Source organism: Nomascus leucogenys, chromosome 6 (assembly GCF_006542625.1).
Source record: "Nomascus leucogenys isolate Asia chromosome 6, Asia_NLE_v1, whole genome shotgun sequence".
Taxonomy (NCBI): Eukaryota; Metazoa; Chordata; class Mammalia; order Primates; family Hylobatidae; genus Nomascus; species Nomascus leucogenys.
Window position 1 is genome coordinate 94,644,823 of NC_044386.1, and position 17,665 is coordinate 94,662,487.

Genomic DNA, 17,665 nt, shown 5'->3' on the forward strand with positions numbered 1-17,665 from the left:
AGTCCACTGGGGCTTGCTGGACCTGTGTGGCATCCTGGTGGTGGTCACTGGGCCCAGCTGCGCTGTCCCTCCTGTGCCAGCCTGGCCTTAACACTAGGCTGGGATATTGTGGCCGCTGCAGTGACAACCTGGATAGAGGGTGCTTGGGTCCCAGAAGAGGTGATACCTGAATTGGACCTTGAAGACAAATACGAAATCACATGCAAAGTGGGGTTTGGGTAGAGAGAACCACACATGCAGCGTCTTGGTGAGTCTGGAACAGGAAAATCCCCAGGCGAGGCTGGAGCTCCCAGAACCAGAAGGGGCAGGGGTAGGGCTTGGAAGCCTGGCTAGAAATCCAGGGACTCAGTCCCACAACCTGAGGAATGGGGGGTGTGAGCTACGTGGAGTCATTTGAGGCTACTCGTACAGGGAGGAAAGAATTGCAGTGGAGGTGAACTTTCTGAACTCTGGGCCCCCAGGCCCTGGGCAGCCATGGGCACCTCGTCAGCACCTTAATGGAGTGAGCTCTTTATTCCTTTTCCTTCGGTCCTCCCTTCCCTCCATCCTCTCCTCTCCCTCCCTTCACACCTGTGCCCCTGCTGCATGCCTGACACACATCTTGCCAATGGTGACCAGACAGAGTGAGGGCTCGGGACAGGCAGGGCTTAGCACCTGGGTTCCCCTGTGGCCGCAGAGGCCATGCTGGGGTGGTGTAGAGCCAGGCCTGGCTGTAGTGAGGTGCTGCTCTCCGACACAGCTCTATCCAGGGAGGCCCTCTCTTCCCCTTCCGGCTCCAGTCTGAGGGGAGAGACTTAACCCAGACTTGGGAGTTCTAGTCTAAGGGAGGAGATATGACAATGTCCCAGGGACCCCCGGTCTGAGGTGGTGGGGGCAGGAACCGGACTCTGCCCGGGACTCCCTAGTCTGAGGGAGGCAGCGCCCTACCTAGGGCTGCCACCCCTAGGGCAAGGAAGGAGTGAGGGCAGCGGAGTGTGCTGGCCCTGCCCCCACCCCAAAGGAGACCCGAGCAGGTCCACCTAAGAATGGGGCTCAGGTGAGGCCCAGCCTCCCCACACCCCACCTGGTACTCTAGCCCAATACAAAAGGCAAAGGGCCTGAGCAGCCGGCTTTGCTGACGGGAGTGGAGCCAGCAAGGTAAGTGAGTGGGAAGGACGACAGCCCTGTCTTGGAGGACTCGGAGAGTAGGAGCTGGGAGGGGGAGAGGGGCTCCCCGGACAGCGTCGTCTCATAGGGAACAGCACCTCCAACCAGACTCAGCACTACACCACCCCAGCCCGGCCTCGGCAGGGACCCTGGTGCTGAGCCCTGCTTGTCCTGAGGCCTCGTTCTGCCCTGTCACTGCTGGCAACGCCCATGTCTGGGGGTGTTATCAAGACCCCAAAGCCCGTTCATGACTCCAGACACCTCCTTCCCTCTGTCACTCCTGGCCTCATTGATGTCCCTCTTCCCGTGAGTTTGTTCTCACTAAGGGGGTTGAGTTGAGCCAGCTGGGTCTTCCCTCAGACCTCCTTTGGGGATCCTGGGAGCAGGACCCGACTCTGACCTGACTGGCTGTGACTCTTCTCACCCTGCAGTTCCGGTGCTGGAGATGGGAGGGCCGAACCCCCATCCCAGCCTGCTGCCTCAGCTGGTGGCGGGAGGCAGGCCGCGGGGGCGCTTTAGCCTGTGGACACGGCCTTGCTGCTGGCTCTATGCTGTGCTCTCTCCATGGGCAGCTCCCCAAGACCCCACCTCCAGACACCCCCTCAGTGGGGAGCGCCCAGTGCAGCTCTTTCGGAGCCCTGTCTGCCCCGGAGATGGGAATGGGGGAGTGCTGCCGAGCCCCTCCTGTCTCTCTTTCCTGCTGCACATGGACCCCTTTTCCAGGGTGGCGGGAAGCTGGGGGCCTTCTTGAGGACACTGCTGCCTCCATGGGGACTCCAACTCTGGATGTTCTAGCTATGGCCCACTCACAGGTGCCTGTGTCGATTAGCCCTCCACCCCTCCTGCCACAGCCCCTAGCCTCAGCCTGCCTGGCCACTGTTCCTCCCACACCCTGCCTTTGTCCAAGAGGAGCCCAGCTTCCGGGTCCCTGTGATTTCTTGGGACAATTGGAACCCAGGGTCCTAGGAAGGGGTGCTGAGCCCCTTGGAATGACCTCAAGGGGGCTCTTCTATGATTGCTGGGTTTGGCAGGGGATCCCTTGCTTCTCCAAGAGCCTCCGATAAGTCATCTGCAGACCCTTTTCCTCCTCAGGTCTGGAGGATGGGACCAGGCAGGCCCTTCTTGTATCCTCCAGCTCCCCTCCTATGTATAATTTGGAACTTGGGGTCCCAAGCTTGGTGGCTGCACCTCCTCAAACCCTGTAAACCTCTTAGACCCAATCCTGCCACACCCTCAAGAGGGGCTGGGGCTTCAGTTTGGGCCCTACTACCCAGAAAGCTAGGGCTTCTCTGCCTCCTGCTGAGGCCCTGACGACTCCTCAGTGAAACCGGGGCTCCCAGCTGCCTTAAGTAGGCAAGAGACCCTGGAGACAGCCCCTACTCAAGGAGGCCTGGGTTCTCCAACAGACCTGGGGAGCCTGCCTGCCTTTCCACAAGGCTTGGTACCTCCCTTGGGCTAGATCTGGGGCATCCCTGTCCAGCCTTTGCTGCCACCCTTCAGCTTGCCACTTCCGGGCCCTGTGGACATACCAGGACCCCAGCTTCCTGAGGCCAGGTCTTCCCCAGCCCCACCCTGCCATCTGCTGCCACCCCGGCATCTCTAAGCCCAGCAGGCCACAAGAGTCCCTAGCTACTAAAGGACTGGTCCCCACCAGATCTGCCCAGTGCTTCCCCAGAGGCCAGTGGGCATCCCCAGCCCCCAGCCCTTGGTAGCCCAGCCCCTTCTGAGTGTTGCCAGCTTGGAGCTTTCTTCTAAACCTGTGAATGCGATCCCATCTGGAGTTAGCTTAGACCTCTCCCCTGGCCTCTTGGGCACTTCTGGCCCTAATTCCCTGGCAGCCTATTTTCCAGCATTCCTGGGACTGGTGGGGAGACCTCTGCCAGCTCAGTGGGTGCCCCTCTGCACACCAGACTTGCTTTCCTTGCAACCCCAGCAGGAAGCCTCATTCTTTGTGGCTTCCAGCCCACCCCTCTGATGTGGCCCCTAAACCTCCAGCTGGCCCAGCCCTGCAGAGTAGGTGCCCAAAGGCATCTGCAGCGGTTCCTGTCATGCTGGTCTCCCCCCAGGGTCCCCTTCTGGAGCCTGGCATCACAGATTTCGGCAGGGCGGGGAGTACAGCTCAGTCTCCCTTCCCCCTCACACCACTCATAGGGGGCCCTGTCCACCAACGCCCCTGACTGCTGGGGGACCCACACCCACGGCCCCTTTCTTTCTGACTGCTTGCCCTTCCACAGCCTGGATACTTGAGCCCTGGGCAGAGGGGTAACGATCCCAGGACTGTCTTCACAAGCAGAGAGGCTACTTGGCACCAGGCCCTGACTCCTTGGGCTGAGCTCAGCAGCAGGCGTGTCACCAACGCCCCCTGGGCAGAAGGGGCTCAGCCCTGAGGGCCCATCACTTTCCCAGCTTTCCCACATCTGCCCAGCTTTTCCCCTGCCCCCAGCTGCTGGCAGCCCCATCTTGACTCATCCAGGGTCCTGGAGGCCACGCCAGGAAGAAGCCGGCAGCTGGAAGAAGCACCTGGTGTTTCTGCGTCACCCAGGCTGGAGTGCAGTGGCGCGATCTCAGCTCACTGCAAGCTCCGCCTCGGCCTCCTGAGTAGCTGGGACTACAGGTTCCTGCCACCATGCCCCGCTAATTTTGTTTTTGTATTTTTAGTAGAGACGGGGCTTCACTGTGTTAGCCAGGATGGTCTCGATCTCTTGACCTCGTGATCCGCCTGCCTCGGCCTCCCAAAGTGCTGGGATTACAGGCGTGAGCCACCGTGCCCAGCCTCTGCATCTTTTTTTATGGAGCTCCCTTGGGTGGGAGGGGCTACAGACTCAAGGGAGACTGCAGGCCACCCCTTCCCCACTCCCTGGCTGGGTGGGCTTCCAGCTCAGGAGTCTACTGGAAGGATGGGACCGTCCTGTCACAGAGGCAGGTCTGAGTAGTCCAGGCCCAGTTTTACCCTCCAGCAGGGCCTCTGCCATTCATTTGTCCCGCTGGCTTTGCCCAAAGCACAAGTGATGTCTGTGTGGACCATGTCCCCTGTCCCCATGGGGAGTCTGGCTCCAGCCCTGGCCTGGAACACGGAGACCTTAGAATTAGAGGCCACATCTGGCAGGGTGGACCAGCATGGTCTGCCCACAGCCAGGGCAGGTACCATGTTTGCAGCCCCAGACCTGACACCACGGCTCCCGTGTCCCCTCTCCACTTCCGTCCTGCACATCACCTACACTACGTGCTGTCCCTAATGAATCCAAGCTGTCAGCTTCCATCAGCTTGGCTGGGAAGTCACGCTGACAGTAAGGAGAACGGTGCAGCCTGAGTGGGGGGCTAAGTGGGAATGGGCCTGGTGTGGGGTGGGGGAGGTGGGGGTGAGGCAGGTGCCTGGTGCCTCTCTGCTTATCTTCCCTTCTCCCTGGCCCACAAAGGAGGCATCTTCTCCATGTCCCTCTGCCACCCCGGAGACATAAAATACTGCCCCAGGTCTGTCTTTCCTTGGACATAGCCCATCTACCTTCCTGTGGGACTCAGGGCTTTGTTTTGTCCTGTGGCCCACATGAGAAGCAGTTATCCCTGCTCTGCTCAGCTGAGAGAGGACAAACTGAGGCAGAGCAGGGGAACAACTCTGTCATAGTCTGGCTGTTAATGGCAGAGTCAAGACCACTGAGTGTCTAGTGGACCACCAGGTCCACTGGACACCAAGCGTGGAGGCTGTATTAGCCCGTTTTGTGTTGCTCTAGAGGAATACCTGAGACTGGGTTATTTATTCGTTTATTTATTTATGAGACGAAGTCTAGCTCTGTCGCCCAGGCTGGAGTGCAGTGGTACGATCTCAGGTCGCTGCAACCTCTGCCTCCTGGGTTCAGGCTATTCTCCTGCCTCAGCCTGCCGAGTAGCTGGAATTACAGGCATGGACCACCATGCCTGGCTAATTTTTTGTATTTTTAGTAGAGACAGGGTTTTGAGATAGAGTTTCGCTCTTGTAGCCCAGGCTACAGTGCAATGGTGCAATATCGGCTCACTGCAACCTCCACCTCCCGGGTTCAAGCAATTTTCATGCCTCAGCCCCCCAAGTAGCTGGGATTATAGGCGTGCACCACCGTGCCTGGCTAATTTTGTATTTTTAGTGGAGACAGGGTTTTACCAGGTTGGCCAGCCTAGTCTTGAACTCCTGACCTCAAGTAATTCACTCGCCTTGGCCTCCCAAAGTGCTGAGATTACAGGCGTGAGCACTGCTCCTGGCCCTGAGACTGGGTAATTTATAAAAGAAGTTTATTTGCCCTCACGGTTCTGCAGGCTGTACAAGCATCTGCTAGGCTTCTGGTGAAGCCTCAGGAAGCTTTTACTCCTGGCGGGAGGCAAAGAGGGAGCAGGCACGTCGCATGGTGAGAGAGGAAGCAAGAGAGAGGAGGCATCAAGCTCTCCTGTGAACTAATAGAAAACTCACTCATTGAATCACTCGAACCCAGGAGGTGGAGGTTGCAGTCAGCCAAGATCACGCCACTGCACTCCAGCCGGGGCTGTGAGTGAGACTCTTGTCTCAAAAAAAAAAAAAAAAGAAGGGAAGAAAGAAAGAGAAAAAAAGTTAGAAATTAGAAAACTCACTCATTACCATTGGGAGGGCACTAAGCCATTCATGAGGGATCTCCCACCATGACCCAAACACCTCACACTATAGGCCCCACCTCCAGCATTGGGGATCACATTTCAATACAAGATGTGGATGGGACAAGTATCCAAACTATGTCAGAGGCCTCCCTGTCATCAGAATCTTCTATCCTCAGTTCAGGTGCATGCTGGCCTCCATGCCTGGCTTCCTAGGAAGTCATCTTGGCCCCATGCGGTTGGGCAGGGCCACTAGGCCGAGGGTTGGAGCCCTATCTCTCCTAGTCCCAGCCTGGGTCTCCATCACTGGCTAGCCTGCTCTGCTCACTGCGTTCTCTCCACACGTGCTCCCTGTAGCCCAGGGGTAGGTCTGGGTGCAGGCCTGGGTAGAGGTCCAGGAGCAGATTCTGCCCCCCAGCTCATACCTCCTGTGCACCATGGCAGCCAAAATGCACCAGCATGACCTGGAGTGCTGGCTTGTCCCTGTAATCCCAGTGTTTTGGGGAGGCTGAGATGGAAAGATCACTTGACACCAGCCTAGGCAACATAGCCAGACCCTGTCTCTACAAAAAATAAAATTAGGCACGGTGGCGTGTGCCTGTAGTCCCAGTGTAGCAGGACGAGCCGCCGACAAAACTTCTTAGCACCGAGTTGTAGAAGGAAGGGCTTTATTCAGCTGGGAGCATGGGCAAGCTACTGCCTTAAAATCCAAGCTCTCTGAGTGCACAATTTCTGTCCTTTTTAGGGGCTCATAACACTAAAGATTTCACATGAAAGGGTCGTGATTGATTTGAGCAAGCAAGGGGTACGTGACAGGGGCTGCATGCACCGGTGGTCAGAGTGAAACAGAACAGAGCAGGGAGTTTCACAATGTTCTTCCATACAATGCCTGAAATCTATGGGTAACATCGGTTTCTAAATCATGAGTTGATTTTTAACTACTAGGTTTAGGCCAGGCAGGCCCAGGCCAGGTTTTGGGCCTGGTGCTGGGCTGCCTGTCTTTGATTTCAGTTCATTGTTTTTCTCTTAAAACAGGTACTGAGTATAAAACAATATGAGAGGGTCTCTCTCTTCCCTCACCAGCTACTCAGGAGGCTGAGGTGGGAAGATCGCATGAACCTAGGAGGTCAAGGCTGCAGTGAGCTAGGATTGTGCCACCGCACTCCAACCTGGGCAACAGAGCAAGACCCTATCTCTGAAACAAGAAACAAAGTGCACCAGTGTGTGGATACCGGCTTCTCCTGGTGTGTGGACCTGAGCTCACTTGGCCCCATCAGTGAGTGGGAGGCTGCCTGCTATCTTCCAGAACACTCTCATCACTACACCTGTGTTCCTCCTGCATTCTCTGGCAGGCTTTGTGAGGGGGCCTTTCACCTACCTCTCTGGCTACCCTAAGGCCCAGCTCAAACCTTCCCTGGCCCTGAGAACCTTTTCCTGAAGAGTCTTTTCCCCACTGGCAGGCCCCCTTATTTCACAGCTTTTGGGAAGGTGAGTACAAGGATCGACTCTCTGCTACCAGCCTGGGAGGAATTGTCCCTAGGGTTGGGTCTCTGGATGGCATATGAGGGTCTAGACCAGGACCCACATGCCTGTAACCTGAAGGGCAGGCCCTCGGCTGCCCCAGCTTGACACAGCCCCTTGTCCGGCCTGACCTTCTGGGACAGGCCCAACCCCTGCATCCTTTGGTCTTGGTCCCTACTGGGAACTCTGGTTACCCTGGCTTACCAGTTTTGACTCCAAAGGCAATGCTGACATCCCCCGTGAAACAGAGTGACAGACTGAGACTAACGTAGGGTTACCTGGCTCAGAGTCACCATGGCCAGGCAGAGGTCAGGTCCTGGCCTGGTTCAAGATCTTCCCCAATGCCCTTCTAGCTCTGGTGCCCTGCAGGGTCTACCTTGGAGCACCTGGAGCCCGAGAAGCTGCCCCTCACCTTTGTGATCCCAGGGACCCCCTCCCTGATCATGATGAAGGCGGACCAAACCCGCTGAGGTGCCTGAAGGAGCAGGGGTCAGCCTCTGCCTCCCACGGCCTCTCTGATGGGGAGGATGTTATCCCAGCAGCGTGAGCTGGGAGCAGAACTGAGAGGATGGGGGGTTTTCTCTGTGGGTAGCTCTGGGCTCCAGGGTGGAGCCCTCTTAACCTGGCCCCTCCCCTGTGACTCTCCTTGGCCCCAGGCAAAGAAAGCAGCTTGCCCAAGGTCACCTGACAGGAAGGAACAGAGTGGGACCTGAGTTCTTTCTCACCCAGCGGCAGCTCCCCCCGCCCACCCCACAGCCCCTTCCACCAGGTGACAGAGAACCTGGCAGTCTGTGCCCCATAGACGAGTTCACTTTCCTTCTGGTGAGGGACGGGAACCAGCTTCGGGCGGGAGGGATGAGGGGTCTGGGGGCTCTCCCAACCCTGCCTCTTGCATTTGAAGGATGGCGTCTGGGTGGCAGCATGGTTTAGGCTAGACAAGGCGGCCCCTAGGTTTATAGCCTGGCCTCGGGCAGGATGCTGCCATGCACCTTCTCTTCTGCACGTCCTGACCTGGCACCCTACCTAGTTAAAGGTCCTCAGGCCTCCTGCCCCCTGAGCATTGCCCCCACTCCCTGCCAGACACAGCTGTCCTTGTCCTGGACTAAGCTTCAGAGATTCTTGTTCAGCCTACAGCTTTGCTGGACATTGCAGGCTGGGCCAGTCCCCCTGCCCAGGACTAACATCTTGTGAGTCTCAACCAGACTGAGCTGCAGCTTCAGGGTCAGGGTAGGCTCTGACTTAATTGATGTGACCCAGGACAGGGGGGGTTATTGATGGTGTCACATCTGCTTACATTCTTGGCCTCTGTGGTCTCTTTGGGGCATGATACCCCTCTGCCCCATGCTTAGGTGCCCACATGTGGCCACAAGTGCCTTTCCTACCACCATCCCTACTTGAGGCTGGTGTCCAGGCACCTGTGGCTCCAGGCAGAAGGCTGAGTGCAGAGCCAGGCCTGGGCGGACGTTCCGCAGGGGCTGCAGGAGTTGACAGCCCTGACGACCCAGCCCGTGGCCATCCATTCCCCTTCACCGTGGCTGGCCCTTCGTCCACCATCCTTCCAGGGGCCAGGCCTAGGCCCAAACTGACTTTTGCCTGCCCCTGGTCCCCCTCGTGTTCTTGGCTGAGTGTGATGGTCTTGCCTGTTTCCTTGATTATCCTCAATAAGAGGTTTATAGAGCCACTTGGGGACATCACATCTGTCTACAAGGTCCTCACCAGAGACGTGACTGCCTTGGGCCGGGCCTGGGATAGTCAGGGGTCACACTCACCTGTTGGGACCTGGCTTCAGCGGCTTCAATCTGGGCAATGGCCTGATGGGCGGCTGCCCCTTCCCCTCTGCTTGTGGGAGGCAGGAGAGGAAGGTCAGGCAGGAGATCTGCTTCCTGCCCACCTGAAGCTGGTTGGAAGCAGGGCGCCCACGTGTGCCTGTCTCAACTTGCTGCAGGTGTGTTGGAGGCCAAACCCCGCTCCTGATCTCCTTCAGGTGCGGATTCCAGGTTTCCAATGGGTGTCAGGGTGGTCTCCAGAGCTCTCCTGGCCCTAGGGAACCCTGGGCTCCATGAGGCCTTGGTCTAGCCAGATTGTTTCCCTCCCCACACTGTCACCTCCCCAAACATGGGGCTGCATGCTCTGTGCCCTGGGTGGGACATTGGAAGGATTCCACCTTCCAGGGTTGGATCACAGTAAAGCCTCTGCCATGGGGATGTGCTGGCTGAAACAGATGGGGTTGAACCAGCCCTCTCACTTTGGCCTTGGGCAAGTCATCTGTGCCTTGCTTCCCTTTCCCCAGCAGCCAGATGGGGATAATAGCACCTATTTCACCTGTACTCAAGTGCTCACTTGTTAGCAGGAACTGAGTCCCGGAGGAGGTGCAGGTGGAGCCATCGAGGCAGCACTGCAGCTGGACCTGGGTCTGAGTCCCAGCTCCTGGCTGTGATATGCATCACTCTTTCCATTTATTCATCTGAAGGATAGGGCTGTGCTGTTCTGGGGTCACTGTGACAATTCAGCTGGCCTGTGTGAGTTGGTGGTGGCCTCCTGAGATGGTTTGAGGTGGGCTGGAGGTGTGTCTTGAATGCCCCTTCGCCCCCATGGGGAAGACCCACTTAGGGAAGACTCACGTGTCTGTATGGAGGAACCCACATTCCCTGCCCCCCAGCTGTCCTCTGTCCCTTTCCAGCCCCCTCTGCTGTCCTGCAGTCTCTGGCAGTGGCCATCCAGCTTGTTGGCCATCTGGCTGGTCCACTCTTCCAGGTGGACCCTCTCTCCTCACGTGGTGCAGGTCCCATTGCGCCACCACAAGACAGACCACAATAGCCTCAGGGCCCCCTTTCCCTATTACCCAGCCCCCACCCCCAGCTATGTGCCCCTTCCCTAAAGCCCGCTGTGTTCACTGGCTGTGTTTGAACTCTGTCTCTCTGCAAGGCCTCATGCAAAGCCTGAAACAGCCTGGCTTGTAGAGGGCCAGGAGACCAAAGCTTGAAGACAGAGTGACGGTCTCCCAGAGTCCACTTAGCCTCAGCCCCAGGGCTGCGTCCATGCTGGTCCTGGCTCCAGTGAGCTAATTCTCTCCCTTGACGCCTGTAAGGGCTCCAGTGGTGATGGAGGTAGCTGGAGAGAACAAGGCTGCCATAACCCTCCCTCCCTAAAAGGCCCAACGGGGAACGTTTTAGGCATCAGGGCATTCTAGGGGGCGTCTTCCAGGGACCCCTCCTACACCCTGCCCTGCCATGGCTCTCTAGTCAGAAATTGCAGTTGCTTGGAGAGTGGGGCTGACCCAGGACAAATACATATATTAGGCTGGTTTTTAGGGTGCTGGGGTGGGGGCACAGGCGCTTCAGGGATAGGAAGGAGAGGACTGTGTGTTCCAGAAGTACAGAGGAACCTGGTGCCGGCCGCAGTCAACCCCGATGTGATGATCTTTCTACCCACCCTCTTTGATGTCTTGGTGCTGGCTGCTGTCTTTGGCCAGGTAAGCTTATGATCTGGGCTCCTGGGGTCCCCTCACTGGGCCTGCCCACTGCCTGCAGGTAGAGGAGGCTTCGGGCCAGGACTATCCTTGGCTCCCCCTTCCAGGTCATGGGTTCAAAGACCATTCCTGGGTTCCACCACCGCCAAGCCTCAGTGGTGTCCTGATGGGCACAGGAGCTGCTGGGGCTTTCTAGATTAAGACCCTTGCCTATCCCAGTGTTCCCCCCTGCAGTAGAGGGGCTGCAGGGGTCAGCCTCAGTCTCTGCCCTGGGAGCTTGCCTTGCCTTGCCCTGGCGGCCCCACACCTGCCCTGGAAGACCCCCCACACCCAGTGGCTGTGATCCACTGTAGAGCAGCCAGGGCCCCCGTTGTTCACACCCTCTGGCCTGAGGCTGACTGGCTTTGGGGGGTCAAGGAGGGGGGTGGGCCTTGCCCTCAGCAGCCCCCATTCCCACTCCGACCCCTTTTCAGTCTTCCTCCTCTTGTGGACTCTACCCTGGGGCCCTCCCAGCTCCTCATACCATATGACCGTCTAAGTATCTAGAAATCAATTTTTTAAATACCAACTTTGGATTGCTTCCTGACTTTTCCATACCCCCAAAGGGTCAGCGTTTCTCTTAGGACTGACAGTCCCTCCAGCCCTACTGGGCCAGACCAGGCGGGCGTAAGGGTGCCCCTGCCCCAGCTCTCTTTGGGGCGGGCTTCTGTTCCCTTCCTGCTGCCTCTGCAGCTGAGTTCCTGCCACAGGGAGAGAAACTTAATCCAGCTCTGTGGGGATGAAGGTGCCCTGCAAAGCGCCACGGGAGGGCTGCTGGGCTGCTGTGTTCTGCTGTCTGAGGCCCGCCGTGCTGGGCCATGCCCAGAGCCGGCCTGAGTGCGCCCACCTCCGTGGGCTCTGTGACGTGTATGTACAGGATCACACCTTGCCCTTTCCTCCTGTCTGACCCTTCCCTATCTCCCTACCCCAACCCCATGCCCTGTGTGTGAGCACCCAGCTCACTCTCGTTCCTCCCTCTCCAAAGTGTGGTCCCTGGCAGCACGAGTGGCAGGAGGGGCAGCAGAGACTGCGGACCCCCCAGCTGTGCCTAAGTCCTCTGTGTGGTCTAGCTGTGTGTGCTGGGGGAGGCTCTTGGCCACCATTTCCCCCTCTGTAAACGAGACCGATACCTGTGGCATGGAGGGTGGGAGGCCGGTGCGAGTGCCAAGCACTTGGAGCAGGGCCCTGAGTGAGCATGGACGTGGGAGCAGGGGTGTTCCTCGACTTTATGCACCTTGGGGATGGGAGCGGGGCTCCCTGCGTGGGTTGACAAGGCATTGCTTTCCCCCACCCCACCTCTGTCCCAGCCCTGCAAGTCCAGTCCTTGGGGGTTTCGGAGGGAAGAAGCCCTGGCTGTGTGACCTCGGGCTGGACCCTGGCCCTCTCTGGCTCTGAGTTCCGGGGAAAGTCAGTGTCGTTGGAACTCCGGATTCATTCCTCAGGGTTGAGGCACTGTCTGTGGAAGCCGTGGGGCAAGGTGAAGGTGGGGAGAGGAGAGGTTTGGAGTTTGGGTTTCAGCAGAGGGAGCAGCAGCGTGAGGGGTCACCTGTGTGCAGAGGAAAGGGAGTGAAGGCCAGGAGGGAGGAATGAGTCTGAGTGCACCCAGGATGGTGCTGCGTCTCCTCCCACATCCACCTGGCCCCAGGGGAGGGAGAAGAAAGGCCACGAGACAAAGGGCCAACTGAGTTGGGTCCACACATGTCCTTCCAGGACCTGGAGGTGCCACTGTCTGGCCCTCATGCAGTGGGAAGTGGGGGAAGGAAGACTCCCTCCCCACACCTCCTGTTCTCTGTCCCAGGTCTCCTGGCCTCCTGTGCTCCTAAGTTCAGTCTCTGTCAGCCCCCAGCATCATTTCTGGGGTTGGTGGGAGGCAGCTGGGAACAGGCGAGGGGTAGGTGGGGCCTGCCTGGGGGAATCTGATTGACTGCCTGGGCCACTGCCCACAGTAGTGGGGAGCTTTTCTGGCTCACTGACTGCACCACCCAGGCGCTGCCAACGACAGCCCCCAGGGACTGTTTGCAGAAGGCCTTGGCAGGGGGAGCAGTGGACCCCACCCAGAACAAACACCTGGGGTGGGGTCAGAGAGAACCGCCCTCCACTTACCTGTCTGGAGAGGGTCCTCTGTACCACACTGTGTGCTTCTACACACCCAGGCTGAACACCCCGAGGCATGCCCTCCACTTTAGCACCTTGACAAGAAGGGTAGGGACACTGGGATCAGGCCCAGCCCCCTGGCCCCAAACCCTGCAGCCCCAGCTGGAGGATGAGGAGATGCTGGGCTTGGGTGGGGGAATCAGGGGTGTAAAGGGGCCTGCTCACCCCTCAGCTTGGCTTAAAGTCTCAAGAGGTCAAAGATTTAGCCTGCCCCTCAGGAAGGTGCCCAGGCCCAGTCAGACACTCACCAGGACAAGGGCCAGTGTGACGAGCAGTAGGCCCAGGATGAGGAGAGCCACGGCATAGCCAGGGATGGAGGTGTCCAGTGGGCTGGAGACTTCGGGGCTGGGGGTGCCTGGAGCAGAGCAAGAAGGCCATGGCCAGGTGGGGCCCTGCCTCCCAGACTTCTGAGAAGGCAGAATCTGGGCCCAGAAGGTGCTGCGGGACCAGAGCGCTGGGGCTAGGAGCACCTTGGAGGGCTCCATGAGGAGGGGAGGCAGGTTTCAGATCAGGGCATGTGGAGGCAGCAAGCCCAAGGGAGGAGGCAGATTGACAGAGAGAGGGGGCCTGCAGAGGGAAGGAAGTACTGACCAAGGTCTGGGATGACCATCTCTATCAAGAGGCCCTCTGTCTCCCCCAGGGTGTGCAGACCCTGGCGCAAACGGTCCCACATGAGAGCCTGGGCTGGCGCCGCCCTGAAGAAGGTGGCACCCATTCTGGCGGTCAGTGGGTCCGGCCTGGTGGGAGGATCATCACAGACTTCAGGGGGCCTGGGCAGCCTTGGAAGCTAGGGGAAGTCATCTCTTCCAGCCTCCTGCCCTCAACCCCAGAACCCAGGTCTGATCCCTGGGTCACCCAGGGCCACCCTGGACCCACCGGAATTCCTCCACCACCACTTGGTCAAAGTTCTGCAGAGATCTGAGGATGAAGGTCAGCTGGGGGGTCAGGAGAGGATGAAGAGGGTCACAGCTCTACCAAAGTCTTGTCCAGTCATCCCCCATCTTCCCGAGGCCTCTTTCCCGACCCCCCACTTCGTCCCATCACTTCACCCATCTCGTCAGCTGCCCCTGAAGTGCCCAGAACTCAGGGCTGGTTTTGTCCTCCAAGGCCTTGGTGTAGGGCTGGCCCAGGATCTGCAGCCAAACTTCATACAGCACCAGCTCTGGCTTCTCCCCTAGAGCAATGGGGGTGGAGGTGGCAGCAGCTTGTGCCCCCTCTCCTGGAAGCCCTGGAGTGGGACACACACTCAAGCTCTAATGCTCCATCCAGGGGTCAGCCACTGCTGGTCTAAAAACCAAATTTCTGGCCGGGCGCGGTGGCTCACGCTTGTAATCCCAGCACTTTGGGAGGCCGAGGCGGGCGGATCACGAGGTCAGGAGATCGAGACCACGGTGAAACCACGTCTCTACTAAAAATACAAAAAAATTAGTTGGGCGTGGTGGCGGGCGCCTGTAGTCCCAGCTACTTGGAGAGGCTGAGGCAGGAAAATGGCGTGACCCCGGGAGGTGGAGCTTGCAGCGAGCCAAGATCGCGCCGCTGCACTCCAGCCTGGGCGACAGAGCAAGACTCCGTCTCAAAAAAAAAAAAATAAATAAATAAATAAAAAAATAATAATAATAAATTAAAAAAAAAATAAAAACCAAATTTCTTGCTGCCTGTTTTTGTGTGGCCCATGAGCTAAGAATGGCTTTTACATGTTTAAATGGTTGAAAATATGGAAAGTAGAATCGTATCTTGTGACACATGAGAAGTATGTGAGATGCAAACTTCCACGTCCATAAAGAAAGGTTTCCAGGAACGTGGCCATGCTCATTTGTTGACATGTTGCCTAGGGCTGCTTTCTTGCTACAGGGGAGGGTTTGAGTCGGTGGTGACAGAGACCCAGTGGCCTGCAGAGCCTTAAAGAGTTCCCATGTGGCCCTTTACAGAAAACGCTTGCTAACCCCTGCACTGATCCATCTAATGGAATACACCGCCCACTCCGAGAGTTGATCCTAGTAGGAAATGTCGCTGATAATTTAACAGCTGCTGCTTTTATGTTTTATTTTGTCCCTGCTCTGGGGGAAGACATGTAAGAAAATTCACTCCCTGGGAGGAGGTCATGGTGGGGCTGGCGGCCATCGATGGTGAAGCCTCTTTAAGAGGATGTGTGGGGAGCTCTACCATCTGCTGAGAGGGTTGTGATGGGCCCTCTGTGTTGAGGAATGAAGAGGGAACGCTGCCTGACTGCTGGGAGCTGGCTTTCTGGGGAGCAGAAGAGATGGTGGTTCGGGCCTGTGGAGGCAGAGGCTCAAACCAATCTGGTCTCTGGCACTGCCGGCAGGGAGAGTAGCTGTGTAGGAAGGAGTGGGTGCGAGGGCAGAGCCCGAAGGAGGGCACCCCTGACTGCACCCCCAGGAGGCTGCGGGGGTGGGGGTGGGGCAGCACTGTAGGAGGACCAGCGCCTTCTGTGGCTGAGGGGTCCTCGGAGAGCAGCTCCGGGCTGTGTGCGGCCGGAGGGGACTGATTTGGCCCAGTGGTCTCCTAACTTGGGTGTGGAACGGCTCTCCCTGTTTGAATGGCACGAGCTTGCAGAAGTCATCCTATCAGGAGGCCCCAAGAGGAGATATGGGCTTCTTACAGGCCCTGCACTGGGGCAGAGCTGAGGGCTTTTGCCCCTGACTTGGTGGGACAGATCTTGTCATGCATGTGAGGACTCGGTGAGATCCTGGGCAATCAGGGAGGTGACGGGACCCTCTCATCCCTCTGATCTTGACTGCTTCTCACCTCTGTCCAGCTCCTTGCTAAAGCTCTATGCCCCATTCCTCTCTGTGGCCCCAACACATGAGCAAGTATTGTCTGAAGGAAATTCTGCCCATTCTCTAGAAGGGCAACACCAAGGTTTAGAGAGGGAAAGAGCCTGCTGGCCCAGAGACACACAGGGATTGCAGCCCCGACTCACCATTGGCCACGATGCTGGATTTCTGGAGGATGGGATCTGTTATGTTTTGGGCCAAGTGATTAGCCAGGCCTTGGAGGTGGGTAGCGATGGGAGTCTGGAACTTGTATTCGATATAAACACCCACCCACTGGTCCGCATTGCTAGAGAAGCACAAGGGGAGAGTGCAGGGGTCACAAGCTCTTTGCCAGCACATTTCTAGAAGCAGGTAGAGTCCCCCGAAATGCGCACCCTCTGGCGTGGGGGCTCCCTACCTCCTAGGCAGAGCTAGCTTACACAGCCAAGCTACAGCTACCTGGGGCAAAGTCCTTTCCCAGCTAGCCCCAAACCTACACCCCTACATCCTGGTTCTGGGTCACACAGCTGCCTCCTTCTGCCCCAGGGCAGCCCCCAAGAGAGCAGCAAGGCCGGCTGGGTGGACGGGAGGGGGACTCGACCCACCTGAAGAGGAGCAGGGGCCTCTCCTGGGGACTCGCCTTGTAGAATCCTGACACCACCTGTGTGACCTGTGGGAAACTCTGGAGGTTGGGGCGGGCCTGGGGGCTGTCTCTCCTGAGACCCAGTGTGGGATGGGGACCAGGTGAGGTGGGAGGCAGGACCTGGGAGGGAGCGCACCCCTTAAACACGGCGTCCTGGGTAGGAGTGTCTGCTTACAGAGCCTGGCTGTGTTCCCATTAGGACAGAGTCACCTCCTCCTTCAGAGAACCCTCTCCCCCAGGGTGTGGTGCCCTCTGTGACTGCCTTCCCCTATAGTGCCATGGCTGGGTGCTGCCTCCATGCTGGGCGGCCTGCTTTCAAGGGAGGCATAGTGAGGACACTCGCTATGCCACCTCACCTGTTGGAGGATCTGCCTTTCCAGCAGGACGAAGGAAACAGAACCCGGTACGAGGAGCTGCGGCAGGAAGGGCGTCATGGCTGTGAAGCGGATGCTGATGGTCTCCCAGGCCAGGGTGATCAGGTCGGCCCCTGTAGAGCCATGGGTGGGAGTTCTAGAGGCGCCAGGACCCTCCTCACGCACCGCACCACCAGGTGCTTTGGGATCAGGGCAGGAGTTGGATCCCTCTAGAAAGTCCACCCAGTGCTCCCCCTAGGTAGGTGAAAAGGCACTGCGGTAGGGGCAGCTGGGGATAGGACTCACCATCAGAGGTGAGGCTGTTCTCAGCCAATGAGAGGTTCCCCAGCATGTGCCCCGAGGTCTTCACTTTGCGATACAAAGCCCAGAGAACTTCACAGGGAGAGGGGCCTGGGGCATGGCCCCCAAATACAAGGGAGGCATTCACTGCTACAGAGCCAGGCCTGTGGGGGCAGAGCCACGTCCTCAGCCAGGGCCAGTGGGGGCATGAGGGGTCCTGTGCACCCGGTGGGGGCCTGACTGGTGCACGAGTTGGCATCCCAAGGGAGGGAAGTCCACAGGGGAAGTCATGGGCCAGGCAGAGAAGAGCCTCCCTGTGTAACTCAAGGCAAGTCACCTCACCCCTCTGGGCCTCGGCTGCCTCCTCAGTAAAAGGGGGATAATGATCCCTTTCCCAGTGGATTGCTGTGAGGACTGAATGACTCAGCCACCAGCATCCAAAGCAGGCACTCAGTGAAACTGAGTTCCCTTGGACACCCCAACAAGCCAGCTGTCATGGGAATACCATGAATCCCACCCAGGGAGCGCCCAGGGCGGGGTTACTCAGCCAGGCTGCAGCTGGCTGTGAGCTCTCAGGATGATAATCTGGGTCACACTGAGAAAAACATCTTTGGCTGTATCACAAGGAGCAGGGGCTCTGGAGAGAGGGAGGTGACAGGCCTGAAGAATCTCT

General features: G+C 58.1%; 1 protein-coding gene across 1 annotated transcript; it reads right to left on the bottom strand.

The window, feature by feature from the left end:
- Positions 1-13,962: 13,962 nt before the first annotated feature.
- Positions 13,963-17,044, bottom strand: LOC100599021 (taste receptor cell protein 1). Its single transcript, XM_012507573.2, has 5 exons — positions 16,999-17,044; positions 16,696-16,826; positions 16,302-16,366; positions 15,864-16,003; positions 13,963-14,096 (listed from the first exon to the last, which is right to left on the bottom strand). The coding sequence occupies exons 1-5, from the start codon at positions 17,042-17,044 to the stop codon at positions 13,963-13,965; spliced, it is 516 nt and encodes a 171-aa protein (XP_012363027.1).
- Between the last annotated feature and the right edge of the window lie 621 nt (positions 17,045-17,665).

What these genes read in the sequence shown, in the direction of transcription:
- LOC100599021 (XM_012507573.2), bottom strand. Translation starts at nt 17,044, where the DNA reads ATGCTGGGGAACCTCTCATTGGCTGAGAACAGCCTCACCTCTGATG. An exon ending in GAACAGCCTCACCTCTGATG is followed by an intron (nt 16,827 to 16,998) that starts GTGAGTCCTATC and finishes ATGGCTCTACAG; the next exon opens with GGGCCGACCTGATCACCCTG. An exon ending in AAAGGCAGATCCTCCAACAG is followed by an intron (nt 16,367 to 16,695) that starts GTGAGGTGGCAT and finishes AGTTTCCCACAG; the next exon opens with GTCACACAGGTGGTGTCAGG.